The sequence below is a fragment of the Pygocentrus nattereri genome, chromosome 6 (genome assembly GCF_015220715.1).
Source record: "Pygocentrus nattereri isolate fPygNat1 chromosome 6, fPygNat1.pri, whole genome shotgun sequence".
Lineage (NCBI taxonomy): Eukaryota > Metazoa > Chordata > Actinopteri > Characiformes > Serrasalmidae > Pygocentrus > Pygocentrus nattereri.
In genome coordinates, this window is record NC_051216.1 from 33,061,074 (window position 1) to 33,083,575 (window position 22,502).

The 22,502-nt window shown below is 39.2% G+C and overlaps 1 protein-coding gene across 2 annotated transcripts in view; it reads left to right on the forward strand.

Annotated features, from left to right (window-relative positions):
* The window catches only part of dachd (dachshund d), a 143,782-nt gene that overhangs the window by 106,552 nt on the left and 14,728 nt on the right, over positions 1–22,502 (forward strand). The window contains exons 7-8 of one of the 2 annotated variants that reach the window (XM_017695185.2): positions 17,823–17,968; positions 20,637–20,784. In XM_017695185.2, coding sequence (XP_017550674.1) covers positions 17,823–17,968; positions 20,637–20,784 — 294 coding nt within the window. The remainder of the gene's footprint in view (positions 1–17,822; positions 17,969–20,636; positions 20,785–22,502) is intronic. The other variant, XM_037539347.1, reaches the window with a different exon arrangement.

Genomic DNA, 22,502 nt, shown 5'->3' on the forward strand with positions numbered 1-22,502 from the left:
ATATGGGTGTGGGGGGCCTGTGCTGTGTACAGTACCAACAAAAAAAAGAGTCATTTATGGTATAATATCTGTTCATGCTCTGAACTAGCAAATTGCAATCAAGGCAAAAATCTTGAAGAATGTGTCATATAAAGGTACAAAAAAAAATTTGAGTCCATTTTCACTGTCAGTGCACAACGCAACACAGTTAAACTTCCAATTTTGAAGAGATACAGGTGGGTGTACCTGATTACACTGTATATCACAATCATTGACAATTACATTGTGTGAGCCATGAGAGCCTGACAGTGTAATGCAATGAAACCAGCCATTAGGATAATACACATCTTGCTACAGCCTACTTTACTTTCTCTTCAGTGTAGTCTGATCTGGAGTGTCCATGTGAAATGTGACAGCTAGAAACTAAGCCTGTGGATTGTGATCCTGTGCCTATTTATTCTAATCCTTGATTTAAGTTCTGTAATCTGCCAGTTGATAAACTCCTTTTTTGTGTGTTATGTTTGGGCCAACAGAATAATCCTGGTCAGCTCAACAGTATACACATCTGTAGCCTTTTTGCAAACTTCAAACCAGTTAGAGCTTTGAAAAGCTGCTTTGGGAACAACAGCAGGAAATACTGAAATGGGGTGATAAGTGTTGGTCAGGAATTTTTGTTAAATGCTTAGGACCAATTTATGATCTGAGGCTGAAAATAAATGTATGGGAGAGCAGGGCACAACCTGATGCAGGGTAAAATGCTTACAGACATTTTATTTATTTTAACAGGTTTGGGTAGAATGTGCTGTTTGATCACCTTTTTATATCCCAAAAGCAACATCATCTGTAAATTTTCATAGCAATCGGGGAGATATTTCTCAAGATTCATCATGAAGACAGCTTTTTACCATGAACGTAACTTTTTTCATCATATATTTTCTCGATTACTCGTGTGCACAGGTCACTGAATTAACACCTTTATTGTTATAACCCACTAGCTGTAATATAGCATGTGAAAGTGAGAGCTAGCCAGGCTAAAGGCTCTACACATTGGGGTTAGTTGTAACTGCAGTGTCTAACCTGAGCCTCTCAAAATAAACAATGAGAGAAGTCCATTCTTCACACAGATGTCTTGAAAAATAAACATATTTCACTTTTATTCTATTGATACTGGTTGTTCAAAAATAAACTTGCTATGTATGGCATAGCCTCTTTTCGTTAGTCATATGTATACTGATGCATATAAGCACATCTGGTTCAAACAATATTGAATTGTATTGAATTAAGTTTTGTATTGATTTATAAGACATTTTAATGACTGTTACAACTTTTCCCATTAACCCTACCTGAGGTAAATCACATTTGCACTCATCCTGCTTTTGGCTGAATTGATGATGAATTATATGATCAAAACAAAGTTTTGTAGCAGTAATATGTAGCAGAGGCCCCTACGTTTGCTTGTATAAATGATTGATCTTGCTCAAATACTTTTTTAATTAATTAAAACATATTTTTTGAAGAACCTAAAAACTGCACCATACATCCAAACTAATGAGTTTCATTTGAAATGAAGGGTGTTAATAGGGAGTTTGCTACAGTAATAACCTCTGTTGTCTGAGAAAGCTTTATAGTTGATGTTGGAACATTTCTGTGAGGATTTGATTACATTCAGCCACAAGAGCATTAGTAATGTCAGGTACTGACATTGGATGGTGAGTTCTTGTTCATAAACTCCACTCCAACTCATTTTGAAGGCATTGAATGGAGCTCCATCACTCTAGAGAACGCAGTTCCACAGCCCAATGCCGGGGCCTTTTATACCCCTCTAGCTGACCTTATTATTGGGCATAGTGACTTTATGCTCATCTGCAGCTGCTGCAGGTCCCATTCTGTTGGCAATGCTTTTCTGTGGAGGTTATACAAGCTTTGTGTGCACAATTAAACTCCTAAAGTAGCTGAATTCAATAATTAGAAGGGGTGTCTGGATACTTTTGGACATGTAGTGTATATAGTGTAAAGCTGTTGTGCCAACATGTTGTTAGTAACAGGGATAAGGCAGTAAGTCACTAACATAATGGACCATATTGACATTAGTGTTGGAACAGGCTCTTCAATTGCAGCATGAAAGAAGGCCCTTTAGCCCTGTCCAGCTGTCCAGCAGTCCACTGAGACCTTCAAAGCCTGTGTCAGTGTACACAAGTGCAGGGAATAAAAATCCTTACCTGTATTTACTGCCTAGTTAAACTGCATTTTTTTCATCAACCAATATTGACCATTAGAACCGTTAAGTTTGTACATAAAGTTTTGATGACATTGATGGCAAGGCGAGCCAGTGTGAGATTTTATTTGACTAAATAAAGGTTTATAAGTTAAAAATTGCACACTGCTATGGAATAAGTTTGAATTACATTAACAAAAGAAAATAAGAACACCAGTCATCCCTTCCTAAGAACGTCATGTGAGGGTATTTTATTGCTAAACCCGTATATTTCGATCAATATTATCTTATGATAACGATGACGTGTTTTCCAGTACCGCCACTCAGCTGCCTAAAAAAAAAATTCCATGTTCATCACCAGCTCATTGTGGCGAAGTATAGAAGTGCTTTACTGTAACCCAACCCCTCTATTGACAGCTCATTGTGTGTTTGGTTTTGCAGGAACTGGTGCTACATTCACCCTCAGCATTCAGCCTTAAACGTGCAATCGCATTTGATTCGTCTGAGCTGACAAGAGCCGGGACGCGGTCATATGAATGATGGAGCGTGGCAGGAGCAATATCACTTAGATAATTTGCCAGCTGGTCAGTGAATGGCGAAACATGTGTTAGCCATTAAATGATTTCATCAAAAAAAGGGGGGAAAAAAGACCTCGTCTTCAAGAACATGAAAAGACAGGGAATTTTTTTTTTCTTGACCCGTTTTAAAAGCTGAAATCAAAGTAGAGACACCAAAGCATGATACAAAGATGAAGTGTGCAATTAAAAACCATTGCATTTATGTTTTGGGATTATTCCAGGTTGCTTGTTCATCATGTGGGCAATTATTTCTGGCTTTATGCTTGGGTGGCAACAAGGACTTGAATTTATTTACTGCATTTTGTGATGTATAGGAATAGGCATACATAACAGAATCTACTCAGATATAATTTTGTGCAGTATAAATGTGAGAACTGTTAAAATTGCCTTACTGATATGTATAAATAATGTTTCATCAGCACAGCCTTACACATTGTTGTGGTGACAGGCAGTTAACTGGTTTTATTCAAGTCAAATTAATTGAAACAAATCAACTTCTGCCCTGTTGCACTTTTCACAGTGTACTGATTTCATAAACATACACATTGTGGTTTTTCTAGCATTGATCATAACATGTCAACAGCTGCAGGGCCACTTTGTATAAAACAAGCTCCCACTCATGGAATGTAACTAAATTTAAACCTCTATTAAGAGTTCCAATGTAACAGCAGTTACATACACTTAATAAATAGACTTTTAGTGGTAGTTTAGTGTAGTGGTAGTTTAGTAGTGCACTACTTTGGACATACTCTTTAGTTTGGACAGAGCCCTGCTTTCCTGCAGAGTCTAGCTCCAAACACAATCTGCTGCACATGCTCCGGTTAATTAATTTCTTCAGAAGTCCTTGCTTGGCTGGATCAGATGCTTTAGTAGTAGGTAAAAGAGAGGGCCATGATGTTAGATGCAGGTTAGAAGTAAACTGTTCAGGAAACTAGGGCTGCATGCTTTTAAATGCAGTATAGATCTTCAGTAGAAGGATCAGTGACTACTACCATGTTACATTCTTTGAGCAATGCCATAGAAGAAACACATTTGGTTTCCTAAAAAACATGCTTGAAAAGGAGATTTATGAATGTGAAGAACTTCTTAAAGGCTAAAAGACCCTTCACATAATATAAAGACCGTTTCCCTGTTTAAATGTTCTTTGTGGAACCTGTACATCATGTGAAAGTCATGTAAACCTCAAAAAGGTTCTACATCTCACATCTTTTTGAAAGGTTATTTAGGGAACAAAAATGGCATCAGGCAGGGCCCCATTGTTTTTGAGTGTATGTGGACAGTTACACTACTATTCAAAAGTTTGATATCACTTGCTATATTAACAGTTATTTTACATACAATAAAGCTTACACAACAGATTTAAACCTTTTAAACTATCAAACTATTAAACTATCAGCCAAAAATTATTTCAGATGTTTTATTCAATATTTACTACAACATTGATTCCAGACTTTTGAGTGGTAATGTAAATAGTCACTTTGAGTTGAAATATTAAGATATTCCAGTCAACAGAATAAAAGAGATAATTTCTTTACCAGTACAGCTCCTACTTACACTCTTAAAAATGAAGGTACCATGAAGGGATCTTTGGAGCGATGCTGTTAAACAACCACTTTTGGTTGCCTAAACCAATTAAAATATCTTTACAGAACCATTTTTATAAATAAAATGTGTGGTTGTAGAGAACCCTTATATGGTTAAAGAAGCTCAACGTAATATATACTACAACAGTTAAAGGTTCCAAAAACAGTCTGTTTGAGCCAAGAACCACTGAGGAACCTTGTTGTTTTTTTTTTTTAAAGTGTAGCCTGAGTGAAGATTTCAGGAAGTGTCCAATTGCAGAAGCAGGACGCAGCGCATGAAGTGATTGATTGAGGAATAACAATGTGTCAGTGTAGTAGTTCATATGAAATAACTCCCAAATTCTGTCTTTTAAACAACGTTCGTATTCAGCGAACTTGCAAAGTTTCATTGAGAGAGTGCGTATCAGTCAATCACCGTACACTTGTCTCCCCTCTACTCATCAGAGACAGCTGCATTCAAAGCATGTTTTTCTTTTGCCTTTTTAGTGTCCTTGCCGTTCTGGCTTCAAAAAAAGCAGCGGACGGAGGCTTATGCTGACTCTGCTGACTTTTTCTAAGACAAAAGGCTGGATCATTAGCCATAAGGAGGCGAAATGTGACTTGGCAGACAGTGGAGGTTTATGATCAAACAACTTGTCAGTGTGTCCTGTCCAAATGAAAGGGTGCAAAAAAATAATTCAATAGAGGATCAATCAAATTTGCCAGAGCTGTAACAAATACTGCTGATGATGCAGGCTGGGGAAATCCCCCCAGGACCCTGCAGTTCATTTGGATATTTGTTCTCCTTCTGGAATGTTCCACTGCATGACACCGCCGACTGCTAATCACATTTCCCCAAAAAAAAAAAAAAGAAAAAAAGGCAGCGCTTTTAGGAATGTTGAAAAGAAAAAGGTTCTTTTTAATCTTTGAAATGCCTCAAAAGTGACAGAATGCTTTCTCCTGCCAAGATGTAAGGCTTAGATAGGGAGATAAATATGCTGTGGTCAGCTAAGTGTATCTAGTGAGCGGAGAGGCAAATTTAATAATGTATTATCATTCACTGGCGAAGGTGAAATCTCCTTGTCCATCACAATGTGCCGGGTTGCTTCACGTTACCCTTCATTTCAAGAGAACAAATGTGTTGCAGAGACACTGATGCTATGATGGTTGCCCTTCTCAGCCTGAAAGCTAGAGCTTTTCATGTGCATGGTGCTTCTTTACTCTTAGACTCTTAGATGTGCATCATACATTTTTATGTTTCTTATTAGCAAATGTCTGAAGGCTTTTTTTGTTAGCAGAAGGTTGAATTACTATGTGTTCTTTTTTTTCCTTTTATTCTGTATGTAGCACAGGCACGTTCTCTTTGTGAATCAGTACAAGAGGCAATGCCTCTGCCCATAAGCATATGCGCACTGCTGTGAACAAATTTACCTGCTTGCCCTTGGACAGATGAAATGTAACAATTAGCGAGCCCCGTTTCCGTTGCAGCTAATTTGTGATTCAAAATAACACACAACATAGCAAGTGTCACAAGAAGGCGGGTTGACCCTGACTTTGTATTTGTGCTTCCCCCCCCCCCCCCAATAACCAGGTTGGTCAGACTCCAGTGTTTCCTTTACGTAAACAATTATTACAAGATGTTGCCACCATGCCAAGATAGCGTTTTATCGAGATAAACAATTGTAAATATCCACAACAGAAAGTCTTGTTTACAGACTTTGTGAACATGGCTCACTCTTTGTACTGCCATCTGAAGCCCTATTAAAGTGTAGCACTGCTGGGCACTCACACTAATAGAGCTTTCTTATCGTGCTGCTGAGTTGTAGCTGACTTGCGGACATGGTGAGTCAAACCTTTAAATTTTCACTCTACTGTAATTATAGTCGGATACTTAAGGCTTTTATATCCTTTCACTGTGAAGTAAATCAGTCCTAATAAAAGAGAATAGGGGGTGGAGGAAAACTGCTGGAAGACTAATTCTCTGCTCTCTTCGCTCGCATGTTTGAAAGCCTGCCTAAGTATTCCAGTCACCTTGACTTTGCAGCAGCAGAAGCCCCGGAGAAGCTGTTGCTTATCCCGCCCCAACCCCGGCCTGTCAATTAGGTGTTTAAAAATTAATCTCTTTAACTGGAAATACCATGCCAGCTTTCTTCCATCTGTAAATGGAGTGTTATTAATTCAAGCAGCGCAAAGCCAGTGTTATGAATAATGTTATCAAACCAGATTTCCACACGTTTAACACATCGCCCGCTCTAAAAAACCCCTAAGTATTTTTATAACTGTGAACCAGGCGCAAATGGATTTGCATCCATTTGCGCGACAGCGCTTGTGCTGGAGAGAGAGAGCGAGCGAGAGGGAGTCGGACCCGGGCCTCCTAAGCCCCGCTTTTTAAAAAGTTTACATTGCCATTTGTTTTTTGTCTTTCATCTTTCCTTTCACAAGCCGCTCAGTACATCGAGCCTGGATTAGCGCCAGACTCGACTGTCGCCCGAACACAACAGCATCCTCGTTCCCAGTAGGATTGCAGCACAGTGCGATGACATTAATATGTCCGCTCGTCTTCAGCCGAGCACGCGCCTCTGTGATCTGACTGCATCCTCTCCGCCATTGTTCAATGTGTGAATACTTGTTCTGTCAAAGTATTGTGATTGGGGTGGATTTTTCTCCCCTCCTGTTTGAATTTCTAATGCATATCATTGTGTGTAAAGTACAGATGGCATTGGCACTAGAAGATGTTTCGTTTAAAGGCTGCACGAGCTTCTTGAAAGGAGCAGGTTGAGTTACTAATTTATTGGTTGCTAGCACACCACAACTGGAGAAGTGCTAAATGTTTTAAAATATGTATATTTAAAATCATATTATAAAATAATTTAAAATTCAATATAAAGGTATGACTTTATTAAGAGGTGCTGTTGCAGTGCAGTAAAACAACAGCAGGCAGGTAAGGAACTATGGCAGGTAGAACTAGCAAGATATCTGACAGTTTCCTAATAAGGATCCGTTTATGTGGAGCCAGTCAACACTGATTGGCCCTTTAATGGCCCAGAGATTAGCAGTAGTAGCAATAGATGATAAGACTTGATGATATGGCAGACATATTACTTCACATGACTTGAAGATATTTTTCATAGTAAACAATATTTAGTAGAACATTGGCTACATTTAAAAAGGCTGTGATTTGCAAAACTAATTTAATGAACTGACATGAGGAAGAAAAAAATAGTTGGCAAAATGAAATTAATAACATAAGATTATGCCATAATGAGCTGAGATCCAATCAGTTTTTCCTTTGTGGTTTTTCCCAGTTTTCTCCCAGTTGCCCCAATTTAGTCATACCCAGTTCAACCTGCTTGCTAGGTCTCCCTCTATCACACAGTATGACCTAGCAGGAAGGCTAGTGCTTCCTCCACTAATATGCTAACATTATTGCATTGCTCAGTGCACTTGGAGGAGATCACTTGTTGCCAATTTTGTTCGTCAGCGAACAGACGCCAGTGTTGGCTAGCATCGCTCTGAGTGATTGGGGGAAATGAGAGTCTTCCTACCAATTTACTCTCTATAATTGTGTCTACATCTTCATCTGCATCTGATTTTAGGGTGCATGCAGTTGTTCAGTGTTGTAGAAGTTTTAACCGTATCTCATGATATAGGTTTTGTGAGACTGCATGCGTTGACCACTTGTGCCCTCTAGCCATCATTGATTGGACAATAGTGGCAAGCAAGCAAGAGCTTCTTACAACTAAAAGGACAGAAGAAAGGTGCCACCACTATTGCTTGATAGGCTGCTATTAACCTATGGTGTTGAGATATGCATCATGGCACCTTTCACCAGCAACCAGTTTCAGCACTTCAGGTACTGCGTCAATGCCACTGGGAAGCCTGCTTTAACTAGAGAAAATAAAGACACTGTCTTTCTTGAAAGAAATTTTGTTGTAACTTTTATGGTTTGGTAAAATCGCTGGTGTGCTCATAATATCCTTCTCAGTGCTCTTGGTCCTCCTGTTGGACTTGAATTCTTCTATGAGTCACAGAGCCATAATTCGTATCTATTACAGCTTTCATCAAGACGCTTCCCGATTTCGTCAAAAAGTACTGCTCTTTGAAATCAATCAAATCTTGAATGCATTTGCTTTTCAAACGTTGGAAGCCAATTAATTCAAGCTTTTGAGGGCACTAGTTATTCAACCTCCTTTACCTTTTTAATCAGGTTACACAACCCTCTCTCGCAGACCCTCTAGCTGCTGTTGATGGGGTATCTGTTTACAGAATGATGGCTGTGATTGTGTAGTGAGTGGGCCTATCGTGGAGGACTTTGTTTCAAGGTGTGCACTCACATAGAAACAAAAGAAGAGGATGGGGAGGGTTTTTTTTTTCTTTCTTTTTTTTATGCAGTCATCACAGCCAGTCAAGCCTTTAATCCTCAGCGGTCCGGTAATGACATCCCCTCTGCATTTATTACATGGAGGAGCGTGGAGGAGAAAAAGAAAAAAAAGAAAAAAAACGCTGACTTTGAACAAATGAACACTCTGACCTTTATGCAATAAATATGACATGGGCCGTATAAAAAGAGGAGATATCTTCTTCGTCTCAGATGTGCGTCAGAGACTGTGCCATCTCTGTTGGCAAGAGCATGCGTTTCCAAAAGCATTTAAAAGATAGCGAGGCTGATATGGCTGTGATTGGTAGAAATGTAGAATGTTGTGGTTGTTGCCGCTGTGTCTCTCCCATTTACGCTTGTAAATGCACATCATAACGTTACCATGTTTATGTATGTCTTATCATGAGCGTTCAGGCCACGTGGCTGCTTCTACCCTGACCAGAGAGCAGTCACCCCTTCAGATTCTCCTTTAGATTACACATGAAAATGTGTGGCATAATGGCTCCCCTTTTTTGTTTTTGTCCCTGACCGCGCATGACAGTTAAGGATTTATGAATATTTCCTCCTCCTTTCGCCTGCCCACCTGTGTCGCTATCTTCAGCATGGCCTTGAGAATACGTTTCAGTTTATTAAGGCAAAGCAAAGGACTCATTATTTCAGAAAAGAGTGGAGCAGAGTGACACACGGAATTGGTTATTAATGACACGGCTCGGCCATGGGGCAGCTGAAATTTAATGATATCCTACATGAAAATATGAGGGTGTCACTTTCCAAAAAGTCATGCGAAATGTCAGCGTTTTAAGGTCCCGGCGCTAATTTTATGCCCGTGCACAGTAATGTTTGGGAGCGCATTTAGGGAAACACGGCCCAGTGGCTGTGCTGATTATCGCCCTCACCTTCCCTCTGCTCTCAAATGGGTTTGTGCAGCAAGCGATTTAATCTGTAAGTGTAGAGAACATTAGGGGAGTCAGAGAGGGAGAGAGCAAGAGAGAGAAATGAGGGGGGGTGAGGGAGAAAAGAAAGAAACACAGGCTGCACATTTCTCTGAGATAAAGCTCTCCAAGCCAAATGGTACCTGTTAATCCAGGCCCGACTGACTCCAGCACTTGACTTTGACTCTCAGCAGGAATATAGTAATGGCTAATTTTCATCTTGGAATTAAAGAGCGGAAAAGAGTGAGGCAGGGCGGGTGGAGTGGGGGGCTATACCTATGATAAGTTACCCTTAGGGGTAACTTTAATATTATCACTAGATGACACAGTGTTATCATGATATTATTACACATTATTATTATTATTATCTCACTCTTTGTTTTGAAGCTAATCAGAGTTGTAAAGTAAATGCTGACATTCAGAACTGTCAAGTAAAGTAACCAAAAAAGTTCCTCTCCATAATTAAAACTATAGTTGACTAAAAATGTTAGAATCACCATTTAAAAGTTGGGAATCACGCACACACATTTTCCAAGCCGCTTCTCCCTCTGGGTCGCTGGGGGGGTGTGGGGGGGTGAGGAGGTTGGGGGTTGGGGGTGTATTTTATACTAGTGTAAAACACATTTTACACTAGTATAAAATCAGTTTTATTAAAGGTACATGCAAAAGGTGATTCCATTATGATGCTGGTACACTACAATGTCATAGGACTAATTAGTAGGAAAGATAAAAATAAACAGTTTTAAAAATGTTGAAATGTCAGATAAACAGAGCTGATGGTTCTAAAATGGCTGAGGAAACTGTATTACATTAACAGCAAAGTTCTAAAAATGTTATCCAGATTGCCTCATATTTGAAAAGTATCAGTTTGAAAAGACTAAGTCTTAAGAGAGATCAAGAAATTAAAATTGATAATATATTAATTATAAGGTCTCCCTGTGTCTCTCTGTGTCTCTCTGTGTCTCTCTATTGTTCAAAATATTGTTGTATTAACTTTTACCCCCACCCCTAGTTACCCTACCATAGTGTCTCTACTCAGCCATATGTACAACATATGTCTCTTGAAGTCATTCTGAAGGAATTTGCTCAGTATGGATCACTGCATGCATTTTCTCACTTGGTCTACAACATGTACACATGTGCAAATAAGCCTGCTTACAAGATGAAAATTATTCTCTTGTCTTTAGTTTCTATTGCATTGTGTAAACTAGGGATGCTGATAATTCGGACTGTTATTAGTCTGTGATCAGTCATTAACTGACAAGCCTAAAACCATAGACACAACCCATAAAAACAGTGCTTGATATAAATAAAGCTTTATTGGGTGAAAAAAGGCAGCTTAAAGTAACAGACGTGACAGTAAATAAATGCAGTCTATGTTACTTTCGTATCTATTAAGTTAGGCTGCCTTTTTTAATTACTTAAATTTACCGCATCTTATTAGCCCAAGTAAAAAAACATATATAGCCAGACAGGCGATAGCAACATGACAAGATCCTGTAACAATCAACATATAGTCGGTAGATTCTGTCATAGGACTGACTACATAGGCTTACCATTTGCTAACAAAACAGCTGGGAATCCTGTCAAAAATAAAAAAAATATAACATTATTACATATAGTGTGATTATATTATAGGTTCAAACTGAAAGCTGTCTCTACGAGTGAAGATGATCTTAACACTGAGATGTGTAGGCCCACATTTGTAGGCTATATCTTGAAGCTACACATCGTAGAAGCAACGCAACATTAATTAAAAAAGAGTCAGCTGTAGCTACCTTAGCTACCTTATCACTGTGTCATGCGGCTGAAATTCCTAGTTGCCATAGTGCTGTAAACCACATTTTGGATGGTTCCATCTCTGCTGTATCTTTTTATCAGTCTCTCTGGCACTATTGGTTAAAATTAAGTTGAGCCGATGAGTCAAGAGTCAGAGGCAGCTCCGTTTTTTTTAAACATGTCGTGCTCTTATGCCCTCATGCTTACAATTCAAAAACAGTCCTCAAGTGGAATGAAAAACCCACCTTTTCAAATATCAATTGTTTATCAAAAATTTAAGAAAATTTTTACCCAAAACCATCAGTCAGACCGAGGTATGTGTCTCGGTAATGGTTAATTGGCTAATCATTAATATCTCTAGTTTAACATAAAAAACTATATTGAAGGGCAATCCTAAAAATGCTGATAATGAAATAGCAAAGCTTTAACTCAGCTGAATAAGAACACATTGCTGTAAAAGCAGTGAATGCCATGCAGAAGCGAAGGCCGAGACAGTTCTGGAGATTAGTTCCTGTGTAGCAGGGTTGTCTCCATTTATGAGACTGAAAGGTCATAACCACTCCCCTGGAAGGAGGCAACTTCTTCAGCCCCATTGGCAGGTCAAATAAAATGTAATTGTCTGCTGAAAGCGGAGGCCGACTTTGCCGAGAGGGAACTGACATCCTCCAGGTTTTAGCATTCTGTTCTCCTGCTGGGAGGAACACAGGTTTGCAAGGACACAGACTTCACCTGTCAATATATCACAGTGACTGGGACTGGCCAACCGAATGCTCCTCTCTCTCTCTCTCTCTCTCTCTCTCTCTCTCTCTCTCTCTCTCTCTCTCCCTCTCCAAACCCGTGTCGTTCTCTCTTCCAGCTCACTTACTTTTCTCTCTCTCTCCATCCATCCCTGTCCCTGCCTCTCTCTCTCTTTCTCACTCTCTCTCTCTTCCTCTCCTCCGGTTCAGTGCGTTCATAGGAGGAATCAGCTGAAAGGTCTGCTGGGACCTCAATTCAAACAGCGCTACTCCAAACATATGGCAGATTTTCAGCTCCCAAGGTCAATTAAAGCTATTTATTGAGAGAATGTTGCTAAATTTCCCCAGGTTTTCCCTCGATTTATCACCCCGTGCCTTGTCTATCATATTCCAAAATTAGCTGCACCATTTCTGCTCTCCTTGTTGTGACTTTCCATCAAAGATATCAAAGGGTGTCAAGAGGGGTTTGAGATGTATTCTATCTTCTTTTATCGCATCCATCTTTCTCTTGCTCTCTCGCTCTCCTTACCATGGCTAAGTCCAAGTGCTCCTCACAATACAAATCTAATAACATGTAAATTGGAGATAAGCCTAGATCCCTCCGAGTGATTTTTTTTTTTTTTTTGCATTCATAGTTTGTCAAGTCAATTCCTAAGCCCCTGTTTTAGCAGCACAACACATAAGGACTGAGAAAATTAACTGGAAAGGTGATTTATCACTGCAAGCATACTGTCAAGGACTCCTACTGCTGCCACGGGAGGGAGGGAGTGAGTGTGTACGTGTGTGCATGTGTGTGTGCGTCTGTACTCGAGTGCGTGTGTGTGCGTGTCGTTTTAAATTATGGCATTTCATTCAGAATGCATTGTATTTACAGCGTCTCGTTTTTATTTGTGGTTCCTATTATCCTGCAAAACAGTTGTGCATGAAATGTTATTTGTGACACGGCTGACCTGAAAGGATTTCATAAGGTTTTTTTTTTCTCCCTCTTTGGGTAGAGCCACACTCGGACCTGTCACAGCTGCTGCTGGCAGCCCCGGCGGAGAAATATCACCTGGAAAACGCAGCACTCTCCTCCAGTCTCTCCATCATGCTGGCGTCTGCCACTGTAATTAAGTCCAAGTCAATGATTCTGGACCAACAGTGGGAAATAAACAGCCGAACGCAGGCCAAAACTGGAGTGCACAGAACAGGGAGCAAATTAAGAGAATTGTCAAAAAAAAAAACAACAACACCACTCAAGACTAGCTAATGTGAATATAGCATTGGAGAGGAGACACATGCTTGCTGAGTGTATTAGCTGAAATATGCAGCCCTGGTTATTTGGTGGCGTCCAGCTTTTTAAGATGTTTTAAGAGATGAATTGGTAATTTGAGAGGAAATGTGCTGTTCGCTTTGTAATGTGCGACAGATTGCTTCCCAGTAACGAAACGCTGTGAACCGCCCTGTGATCCAGCATTGTGTATGCAGCGAGCCCCTCGCTGGGTCCCGAGCAGAAGTTGGTTAAAGCAATGATGTATGATTAATGCCAAGATGAAATATGGGACAACCATGGCTGCGAACCAACTGCAAAGCCTCCGACATCCAAATCTCCCCCATTGTTTCTTGTCCGCAGAAGTCTCACGATTTGGCAGTTTGCAGTACCGATGCAGTGGAACACATCGAGGCAGCAAATGTCTTCTCCAACTATTTTCTTATAATCATATCGCATTTATTCCCCACCCCATACACTCAGTATGTTATCTGCTCCAAAAAAAAAAAACAAGCCATTGAGTGGCAGTAATAACCTCTGGAAAAGTGGATTTTTGATTTTTTATTTATGAAATTAGATTAGCAGCAAATGTTTATCCATTAGGCAGCCATCCATTGTCGGTAATGAACTGGAGGGGAAGTGCTGCTGAAATTTGGGGAGAGGCTGCTGGGAGGCTCCTCTGTGGACCCACAGCACTCCTCTTAGCCTCCCCCTCTTCCAAGAATTCTAAATTATGGAGCCCTAATACTGGCGGCTGAGCTTCAACTGTTGGTTCGCTTGATGTTTCCAGGGCATTTGCAGATGCTTGAAATAATCTCTAATGTTTTTCCTCAATCTGCTCTGGAGATGGATGAAATAAATACTTTAAACTAATTAATGTAAGACCAGCTGTTACCAAGCCTTGGCTGGCATTAGTGAATATTGATGGGAGTAGTGGGGCTCCTCCAGTCTTGCCGTGTTTGCGCATGATTTAGAGGGCCACGCAAACACGTATTAATTCTGTATGAGAGGCCGGCTGCGGATTTGAGTGCCAGATCGGATAACTTCAAACTGGTCGTTTTTTTTTTCCTCCTAGAATTAATAAATAAATTTGATAACCAAGATAGATTTTGTGCCAGTATGATTGGAAGCAGCTTTAGCATTAGTGTTCTGTTTGTTCTGTGCTGAAGCCTGCCTGGAGAATCCCTTGACTGTGAATGGTAGCAGTATGGAGATGGAAATTGTTGTGTGGTTATTGTGGTGGTGATAGTGGTGTGTGTGTGTAAATGGATGTTGAGTTATGATGGCTGCTGTGTGTGTGTGTAAAAGAGAGAGAGACAGAAAGAGATAGAGAGATGTAGAGTTATGATGGCATGTGCAGCAGATGGCAGAGGTCTGCCCTCGTGGACGTGATGAATGGCGGATGATGTCATCAGATTCTGACAGGCCGCGGCAACTCCTTGGAGGAAGCGCAGCCTCACTTCCATCTCTGCTTTACGTTTCACACACAGGACATCTGTTCAACGTCCACACTCAGATTTATGCCCTTTCAGATACTGCCTTCCACCCGCAGTGGTGCCTAAAGAGGCCTGATGAATCTTTTCTGCAATTTTACCAAAAGAGATGTTTGCACTATGAAGTGGCTTTGTCGATTAGGATTAATGTGTGGGCACTTTTGTACTTTGAGTTAAAACATTTGATATGCTGATCTTAGTGCAAAAAAACATTTAAGCCTTTATTCTTGTATTCAGGACCAACTTTTGACATTAATGTGGATTTATGTACCACAAACAGTCACTCTGTGTCTTAGAAACAGTCCTTATAACTTCAACATGAATGGGCAGAGCTAAACTACTGTAGGCTGAAATGTGGGTGGATATATGAATGTGTGGTTTTTTGTGGAATTTTGGTTTTATGTTTTTGGGGCTTAGTTTCCATATATGGGCTGTATGTCTTGAAACCTTAACAATGTTTGCACACTCTGAATTTAATGTATCAAATTTTATTGTACCTAGCATGTTAGATTGTGGTTAGTGTGTAAGCTTGTGGCTAATATACTAATTTGAGAGAAAACATAGGATCAGGACACTATTAAGTATGTAATGTGTTTTTTATACTGTTGAAAGCTCTAATGAACTGAAATAGAAACATTAACTTAGTAATTTGAAGTAGTTTCAACCAGTTTATATCACTTCTTGTTATATTGAAAAATGCATCAAATCAAGACACCACTGTATCAAATGAAATTCTGAATTTTGTAGATCATTATACTCCATTACATACTACATCAAACCAGTAGCAGCACCGTGAATGGGCCCACTGGGCTTAGGCCCACCCACTTTTATGATTGGCCTACCCAAAAGTACTGCTCAGATTTACTTTCAGTATTAAACTGTTTAGAATAAATAACAAAGAGAAATGTGAACATATTTGTGAAATGTTACCTTTGGAATTCCATTGATTTTTGATTTGACATCAGCTAATCAAAATCCTGGTTTACCCAAATAACTATGACAGTGACACATTTTGGTAAGTTCCACTCTATCCTACACTCAGACAGTTTTCAGGTCCATAATGCTTGAACAAAAACAAGAAGTTTAGAGTCCTCCATTAGCAGTGATACTGTTAGAATGTAGGACATAAATGTGAGGAGGACAATTTCATTATGATTTATGGACAGCAAGCATATGACCACGGGCACAAAAGTACCCAAAACACACCATATAGCATTATATAAACAGCAACTACACAGTTATCCTCAGTTATAACTCTCAACATGGTATAGTAATCAACCTGCATGTTCAAAGCATAAACTCTAGAAATTACCACCATGTGAAAGGCATGCTGGTCATGCTTGCTCCTGCATGCAAAGAACGAGATAGGAGTTCAGTAAATGCCTCAGTCATGGTTTATACTTCAGTTTTGTTGTCTGTATAACAGTCCATGGGAGTAATATTTGGCCCACCTATGAATTAGATGTGGCCACCAAAAAGCAAATTCTTGGTGCAGTTACTGCATCAAGCTGTTTTTTTTTTTTGTTTTGTTTAAAAAAAAGCCTGGGTCATCATTATAAGTAACTTCCCACTTGTCTTTAACTGATACTGATGCAGTATGTCCAGCTGGGCCTGTTTAGTTCAGTTCGTTAGTACTGGTTATACATTTACATTTGCAGCATTTAGCAGACGCTCTTATCCAGAGCGACTTACAAGAAGTGCTTTGTCAATCTAAAGTATCTTTGCTAGTTACCAATAGCTTAGAGAAAAAGACAGTCCTGAGCTCAGATACTGCTAGAAACAAAATGTCACTGCAGACAGCAAGAGAAAAAGAACCACAAAAGTTGAACGCAGAACTCTGTGCCATTCAATGCAATACAATAACAATAAGATACAATACAATAAACTACAATACACAGTGAAGTACAATATGGATTAGATCTTTAACAAAGCCAGTCAGCAAGGGTTTTTTATAGTCCTGTACCAGATCATATTATTGAAACTGCATGCTTTGGCCATTTTTATTTTTGCTATCATGTTTTAGCTGTTCTAGCCCAACGTCAGCCCCAGCAGATTCTGCTGCTGCTTTTATAAGTGCTAATCCATGTTTGTGTTCATCTGTCAGAAAGTTTTCCAATGGGCATTAGTGGCCACTTTTTTTTAGTCGGCACTTTGCAACCACCAGCGTTCATGCCATCCATTGGGATGCCTAAAGAGGGACCATTGCAAATGTTTACCTCCTCTGTTAAAGCCTATTTTAAGTTGCCCTTGATTCCAGTCTGATAACTTCTGCCTTAGTCATATTGATTTTTATCTGCAGCCTCTTTCATGGGTTTAAATCCATTTGTCCTAACTGGCATTGCCCAGAGTGCCCAGAGGAAATGCACTGGTGTCGAAAGGCAGTAAATGAAAGTTCACCACCTTGTGCCATATGGTCTTTGTTGAGGAGCCAAGGCCCTTGATAATCGAGGCCTGCCATATGCATCTGATTGAGTGTGGCCTCTTCATATCAGAAAGGCAGAGGGCCATATGGACTGGGCAGAGAACTCCTAGCACGTCCATGCCCTCGACAATACAGCAAACAAATGACCACATGCATAACAGTGCTATAAAAGACCCACTCATAGCGCACTACTCAGGAATTTCATTCCGTTCATGTGATTAGAAGCTGTCGAGCATTGCAAACAGCCTTGCAGTACAGTAGCATCAATAACAGGGTTTATTCACATGACAGTGACAGAATGGGCTATCAATCATTTCCAGCTGATTGGGCATGCTTGTATAGATGTTAATGTGATTTTCGCACAAACAAAATCTGTGTATAAACACCAATCCTGGAAAAAATAATGATTTATTCCATGCTACCATGTTGCAATTGATGTGTAATCTGTTTGTTGGATGCAGTTGTGCTGAGTTTGTATGTCTCTGTCTTTGCCACCAGAAGAAGCTCCCTTGTGTACTCCAACAGCGAGAGACAGCTATGAGAGGTTGTCGTTGGCTGGCCAGGCTTTACCGCCCGGATTCCCATCGCCTTTCCTGTTTCCTGATGGACTTTCATCAATAGAGACCCTCCTGACCAACATACAGGTAAAGATCAGTGGGTCAACAGGTCACCAACAAATTTCTCAGATGATAGAGGACTGAATTATAGTTTAAAAAATCACTGCTGTAAAACAGACATTTAATCTCAGTGAGGTTTCCTGGTTAAATTAAAGTTAAATAAAAATGTAAAAAATACATTAAACAGTTTCGGATGGCAGTTAATAATATAAATATCACACAACGGTATAATCAACCACACTTTAGCTGGATTAGTTTTATGCGGAGAGGTGCTGTAATGTATCTGATTACCAAGGAGAGCCGTGATTTTAATCTAGTACAAACCTGCCAGTTGTGTAGTAATACCTGAAAGCCAGGATTAATAAGTTCATCATTGCACAAGACTGTTAGCCAGCTAGTATGGTCTGAGTTACATTTATTTCTGAGAATAAAGTACAGCATGTTAGCAAGCTGTTCAGAGCAGTACAAAACTTTTTCGGGCTGCTTGTGGTTTTAAAATAACATTTTGTATTGCTGAATTTAGCGCATTGGTAGAAAGCATCTTTTGGGCATCTTAAGAACCTTCGATATTTTCATGGAAGTGGTTTAAACCTAGTCTTGGTTTAAATCGCAATTTCAGTGGTGAATCACTGTTGAAAATGATTTTTAGTAAAGCTCACTTCTAATACAGGTATGGAAAACTGGCCCATCTGGCCCACTTGTCCTATAAACTGTAAACAGAACAGGCACAATACAAAGACTGCTTGGAAACATTCAAATTAGTGCACATTGACAACAACATAGCACTGTGCTCACTGACAAGAGTGAGCACTAACCAAACAATGAGGGAAAAAATGCCATCTCTCTTTTTCTCTGCTCTTGTTTTAAGTTTAACCCTTTTTATTAGATTTAATGAAGTTATGTCCAACAGAGGTTTTCATGTAATTTGTATTCTACTGTGAGTTTTCTTTTGTTATATTATACTAATGTAAATAAGTACATTATATGCTAGTTTTTATATCTTGAGTTTTTCTTATCCATAAGGACATTAAATACCTGGCCTCCCACCAGCTGGTTGTCATAGCAAAAGGCCTTTGAAGTTAATCTTGTCGCCATAGGTATCATAATAGAGTGCAAGCGTGTGTTATTTGGGTTTATTCCTAATGGAAGGAGGCAAAATAACCTCTCACAAGTTATGGTACGGTTATCACATTTGACCTGTTATGAGATTGAGTAGTTTCCCTAATGTAAATAAGAGGTCTGTAAAAAAGGGTAAAAGTAGGTCAGTTTATATTTGTAGAGATATCTATTCTCTAACATATCAACGTCTTTTAGTCACAGAACTCTCTAAGAAGTAGAGAAGTGTCTGTGTTTTGTGTTATGTGTATATGTAGCCGTTGTACTGACATGTACAGAATGGCCTCTATTACCTCAAAGCGATTGTGCTGTTGAAGTGATCAGGTTGTGGACAGCTTCTTAGGTTACACCATTATAAATGTCCTGGACCCCACATATAGCCCTGCTAACTGACGCTATTGTTCCAGTGATGGACCTCCTCCCATGCCCTCTCCTTAGACAGCTGTGCTTCTCGCAGCACATTGTGCTCTGGACTTTTGATCACCATTGTTGTTGCCGTGCAAACAAAAGCGAGTCAGAAAGATGAATGTAGTTGATTAGCATGGCCTGTGCGACTAATGATGTGAGTGCAGTATAGGGAGCAGGGACGGCCTACTCATTGCTCTTGTGATAGGGACATCAGAGCCACGCCGCTCTTGCTGTCCTCATTGATAATTAGCCAGAGCACATGGACTCCTTAGAGCCACACAAGTTTAGTTAGTCATCTTTAATCATGATTTCAGGGTAACGTTTTGATTGAGTACTCATATACAAATCAACAAAAGCAATCCAAGCAGAAAATTGAGATAAAGCAACTTAGTCTAAATTGGGGTCATAAGAAGGAACAATTAGTATGATATAGCCCATTGCGTCTGCCTTAATTGCGTGTGTGTGGGGAATAATTGTTTTGATATGGTCATAGCACCATCAGAACTGCAAAAACACAACTGTGTTGTTGGGAAAATTGTATTTTGCATGACATTACCAACACCCTGCTTTATAACTTTCCAACAAAAGAAACTGGTTATGTGGATGTGTTGCAGAATTTAATTCATGCTGTAGAAGTCAGACACAAGTCTTTCATTTTATTTACTTTATTTTTAAGTTATCCAAGATTCAGCAACAGGAAAAAAGCAGAAAACATTTATTTCACAGAAAATTATACAAAGACCACAATAGTTATTTTTTCAGTATTTAGTGTGTCCACATTATTGGGGGGGGGCACAGTTGTAACTCAGTGATTTTATGATTGGAAGCATGCAAGAGTCAAAATGTCAGTAGAATGCACAAAGTAAAGAGCAAGCAAGTTAAATACTGATGAATTCGATTTGATACTTCGTGTCGGAGGCTTTTATGTAACTCTTTCTTGCTTTTTTGTTGAACTGAAAAATGAGTAACTCATATTTTTTTGACTGGAAATTGACTGGTGTCAATGAATTTCTGGTTAGACTGAAAGCTTCGCCAACTACAATCAATAGCCTCTGCTAACCTGTATGTGTTGTCTAACCTCTGCTGAAAGCGTTTTACTTACACCAGTTGTTTACAGTACAGTGTGTGTAGGTGAGAGGTGCGTGACGTGTTTCTCCAATGATGTTAACAGGGTCTGCTGAAGGTGGCCATCGATAACGCCCGTGCTCAGGAGAAGCAGGTGCAACTAGAGAAGACTGAGCTAAAGATGGAGCTGTTCAGAGAGAGGGAACTCCGAGAGACCCTGGAGAAGCAGTTGGCTGTAGAGCAGAAGAACAGAGGTAAAGACACTCACTAGGGGTGGCAGGAATGATGATTTGATATCGTTGTCTCGATTAGCTACATTACAACACATTTTTTTTTCCTATTGTGGATCTTAACAGTACAGAACCCTGACCAGAGGAGTACTCAATGTGACACACAGGTTGTGTTTTTTCCTAATCCTATAAATCTATTAATGTCCAGTGCATTTAAGTGTACATATATATTAAATCTTCTTTTCATGGTATCTTGGCTGTTTTGCGTTAATGTCAAAACGTGAATTGGAAACAGTATCCTTAGTTTTCTCTTTTTACTTTTGTAGAGTAATAATAGAGTAGTTCATTTTTACAGGAACTTTAAATTATGCAGTAAACTGTTAAGAATGGACATTAACTCATTGAATTCATAGAAAAATACAATAATATGCCATACTCTTTTAACTGAGCTTATACAGTTGTATGCAAAAGTTTGAACACCCCCAGTGAAATTGTAGGTGTTGTTGATTTTCTAAGTGAAAATGATTTAGGACCTCTACAGAGAACAAACTTAAATATGACATTTTTGCTTATTTTAGTGCACAATGTGTGATTTTAATATATTGAGAAAAACAAAACATAAAATATAAAATGTGAAATAAAGAAAATGAGTTTTCTGTAGAGGATGTGTTAACTTATTTTCACTTAGAAAATCAACAAAACATATCATTTGACCAGGGGTGCCCAAACTCTAACATATTAAATCTGCATCATAATGAGTATTTGATACATACTAAATGAAAGTATTCAAGATTAAATTTAAGTCCATTTATACCAATAATATAAAGTTAATTGGTGTAGCGTGTGAAGTGTTTTAGTTGAAGTGCTGTTTCCTACCTAGGCTAGGCTTGTCATGATGTTATATTTTTCCCATATTGCACACCCCAAACTCACACATACAAACACCATACGCATATTATTGATAGTTTATTGGGAGATTGTTTATTGTTTATTGATGTTTTTGGGAGACTGATGAATGATACGTATTATCACTGTGTTTATCCATATGTGATACCATCGTCTTTCTCTTCGTCTTTTTAAGTCAGTCAGCTCATCCTGGTGCAGGAGCACTGTATCCACATTACTGTACCTTTATAAGTTTTCAGAGTTCCATGGTTTTCTTGGCATCTCTCAACTACTGTAATCCCTTAATCAATGAATGAGTGGTTATGAGTTGACCATTTCAAATGGCTTGAAGCATCATAAAAATAGAAAAAACATAGTTTGTTAAAATACAATAGTACCATATACTCCAAAACAAATAGCAGACCTGTGTAGTTTCAATAATTTAAGATTTTAGGAGCAATTTGAAAGAGATCCAGCTTCTGAAGAGATCTAACGTGGCAGGTTAAAAGCTCCGATGTAGAGTACAAACATGGCAGTGGTGAGAGTGACGAGGTAATAAATACAACAGCACAAGACTACAGTTGTTAAATGATCACACATTGATTTTGCGTGCTGAAGTGCTTGGGATCGTATTTTCTGTTAATGTAATTTTAAATACATATGCCGGAAATGGTTCATATGGTAAATATTTCTAATTGTAGCACAGAATTTCTCAAGGGAAAATGATGATTGTTCACGGTTGAACTCATAAATTAAAGCCATCTCTGATAATAAAAGTCTTCCCTATGCTTTACATCGCCTCTAGTTACACTCTCTGCTGTGCTCTCTATTACTGTATTAACAGACTTAATTTTAAG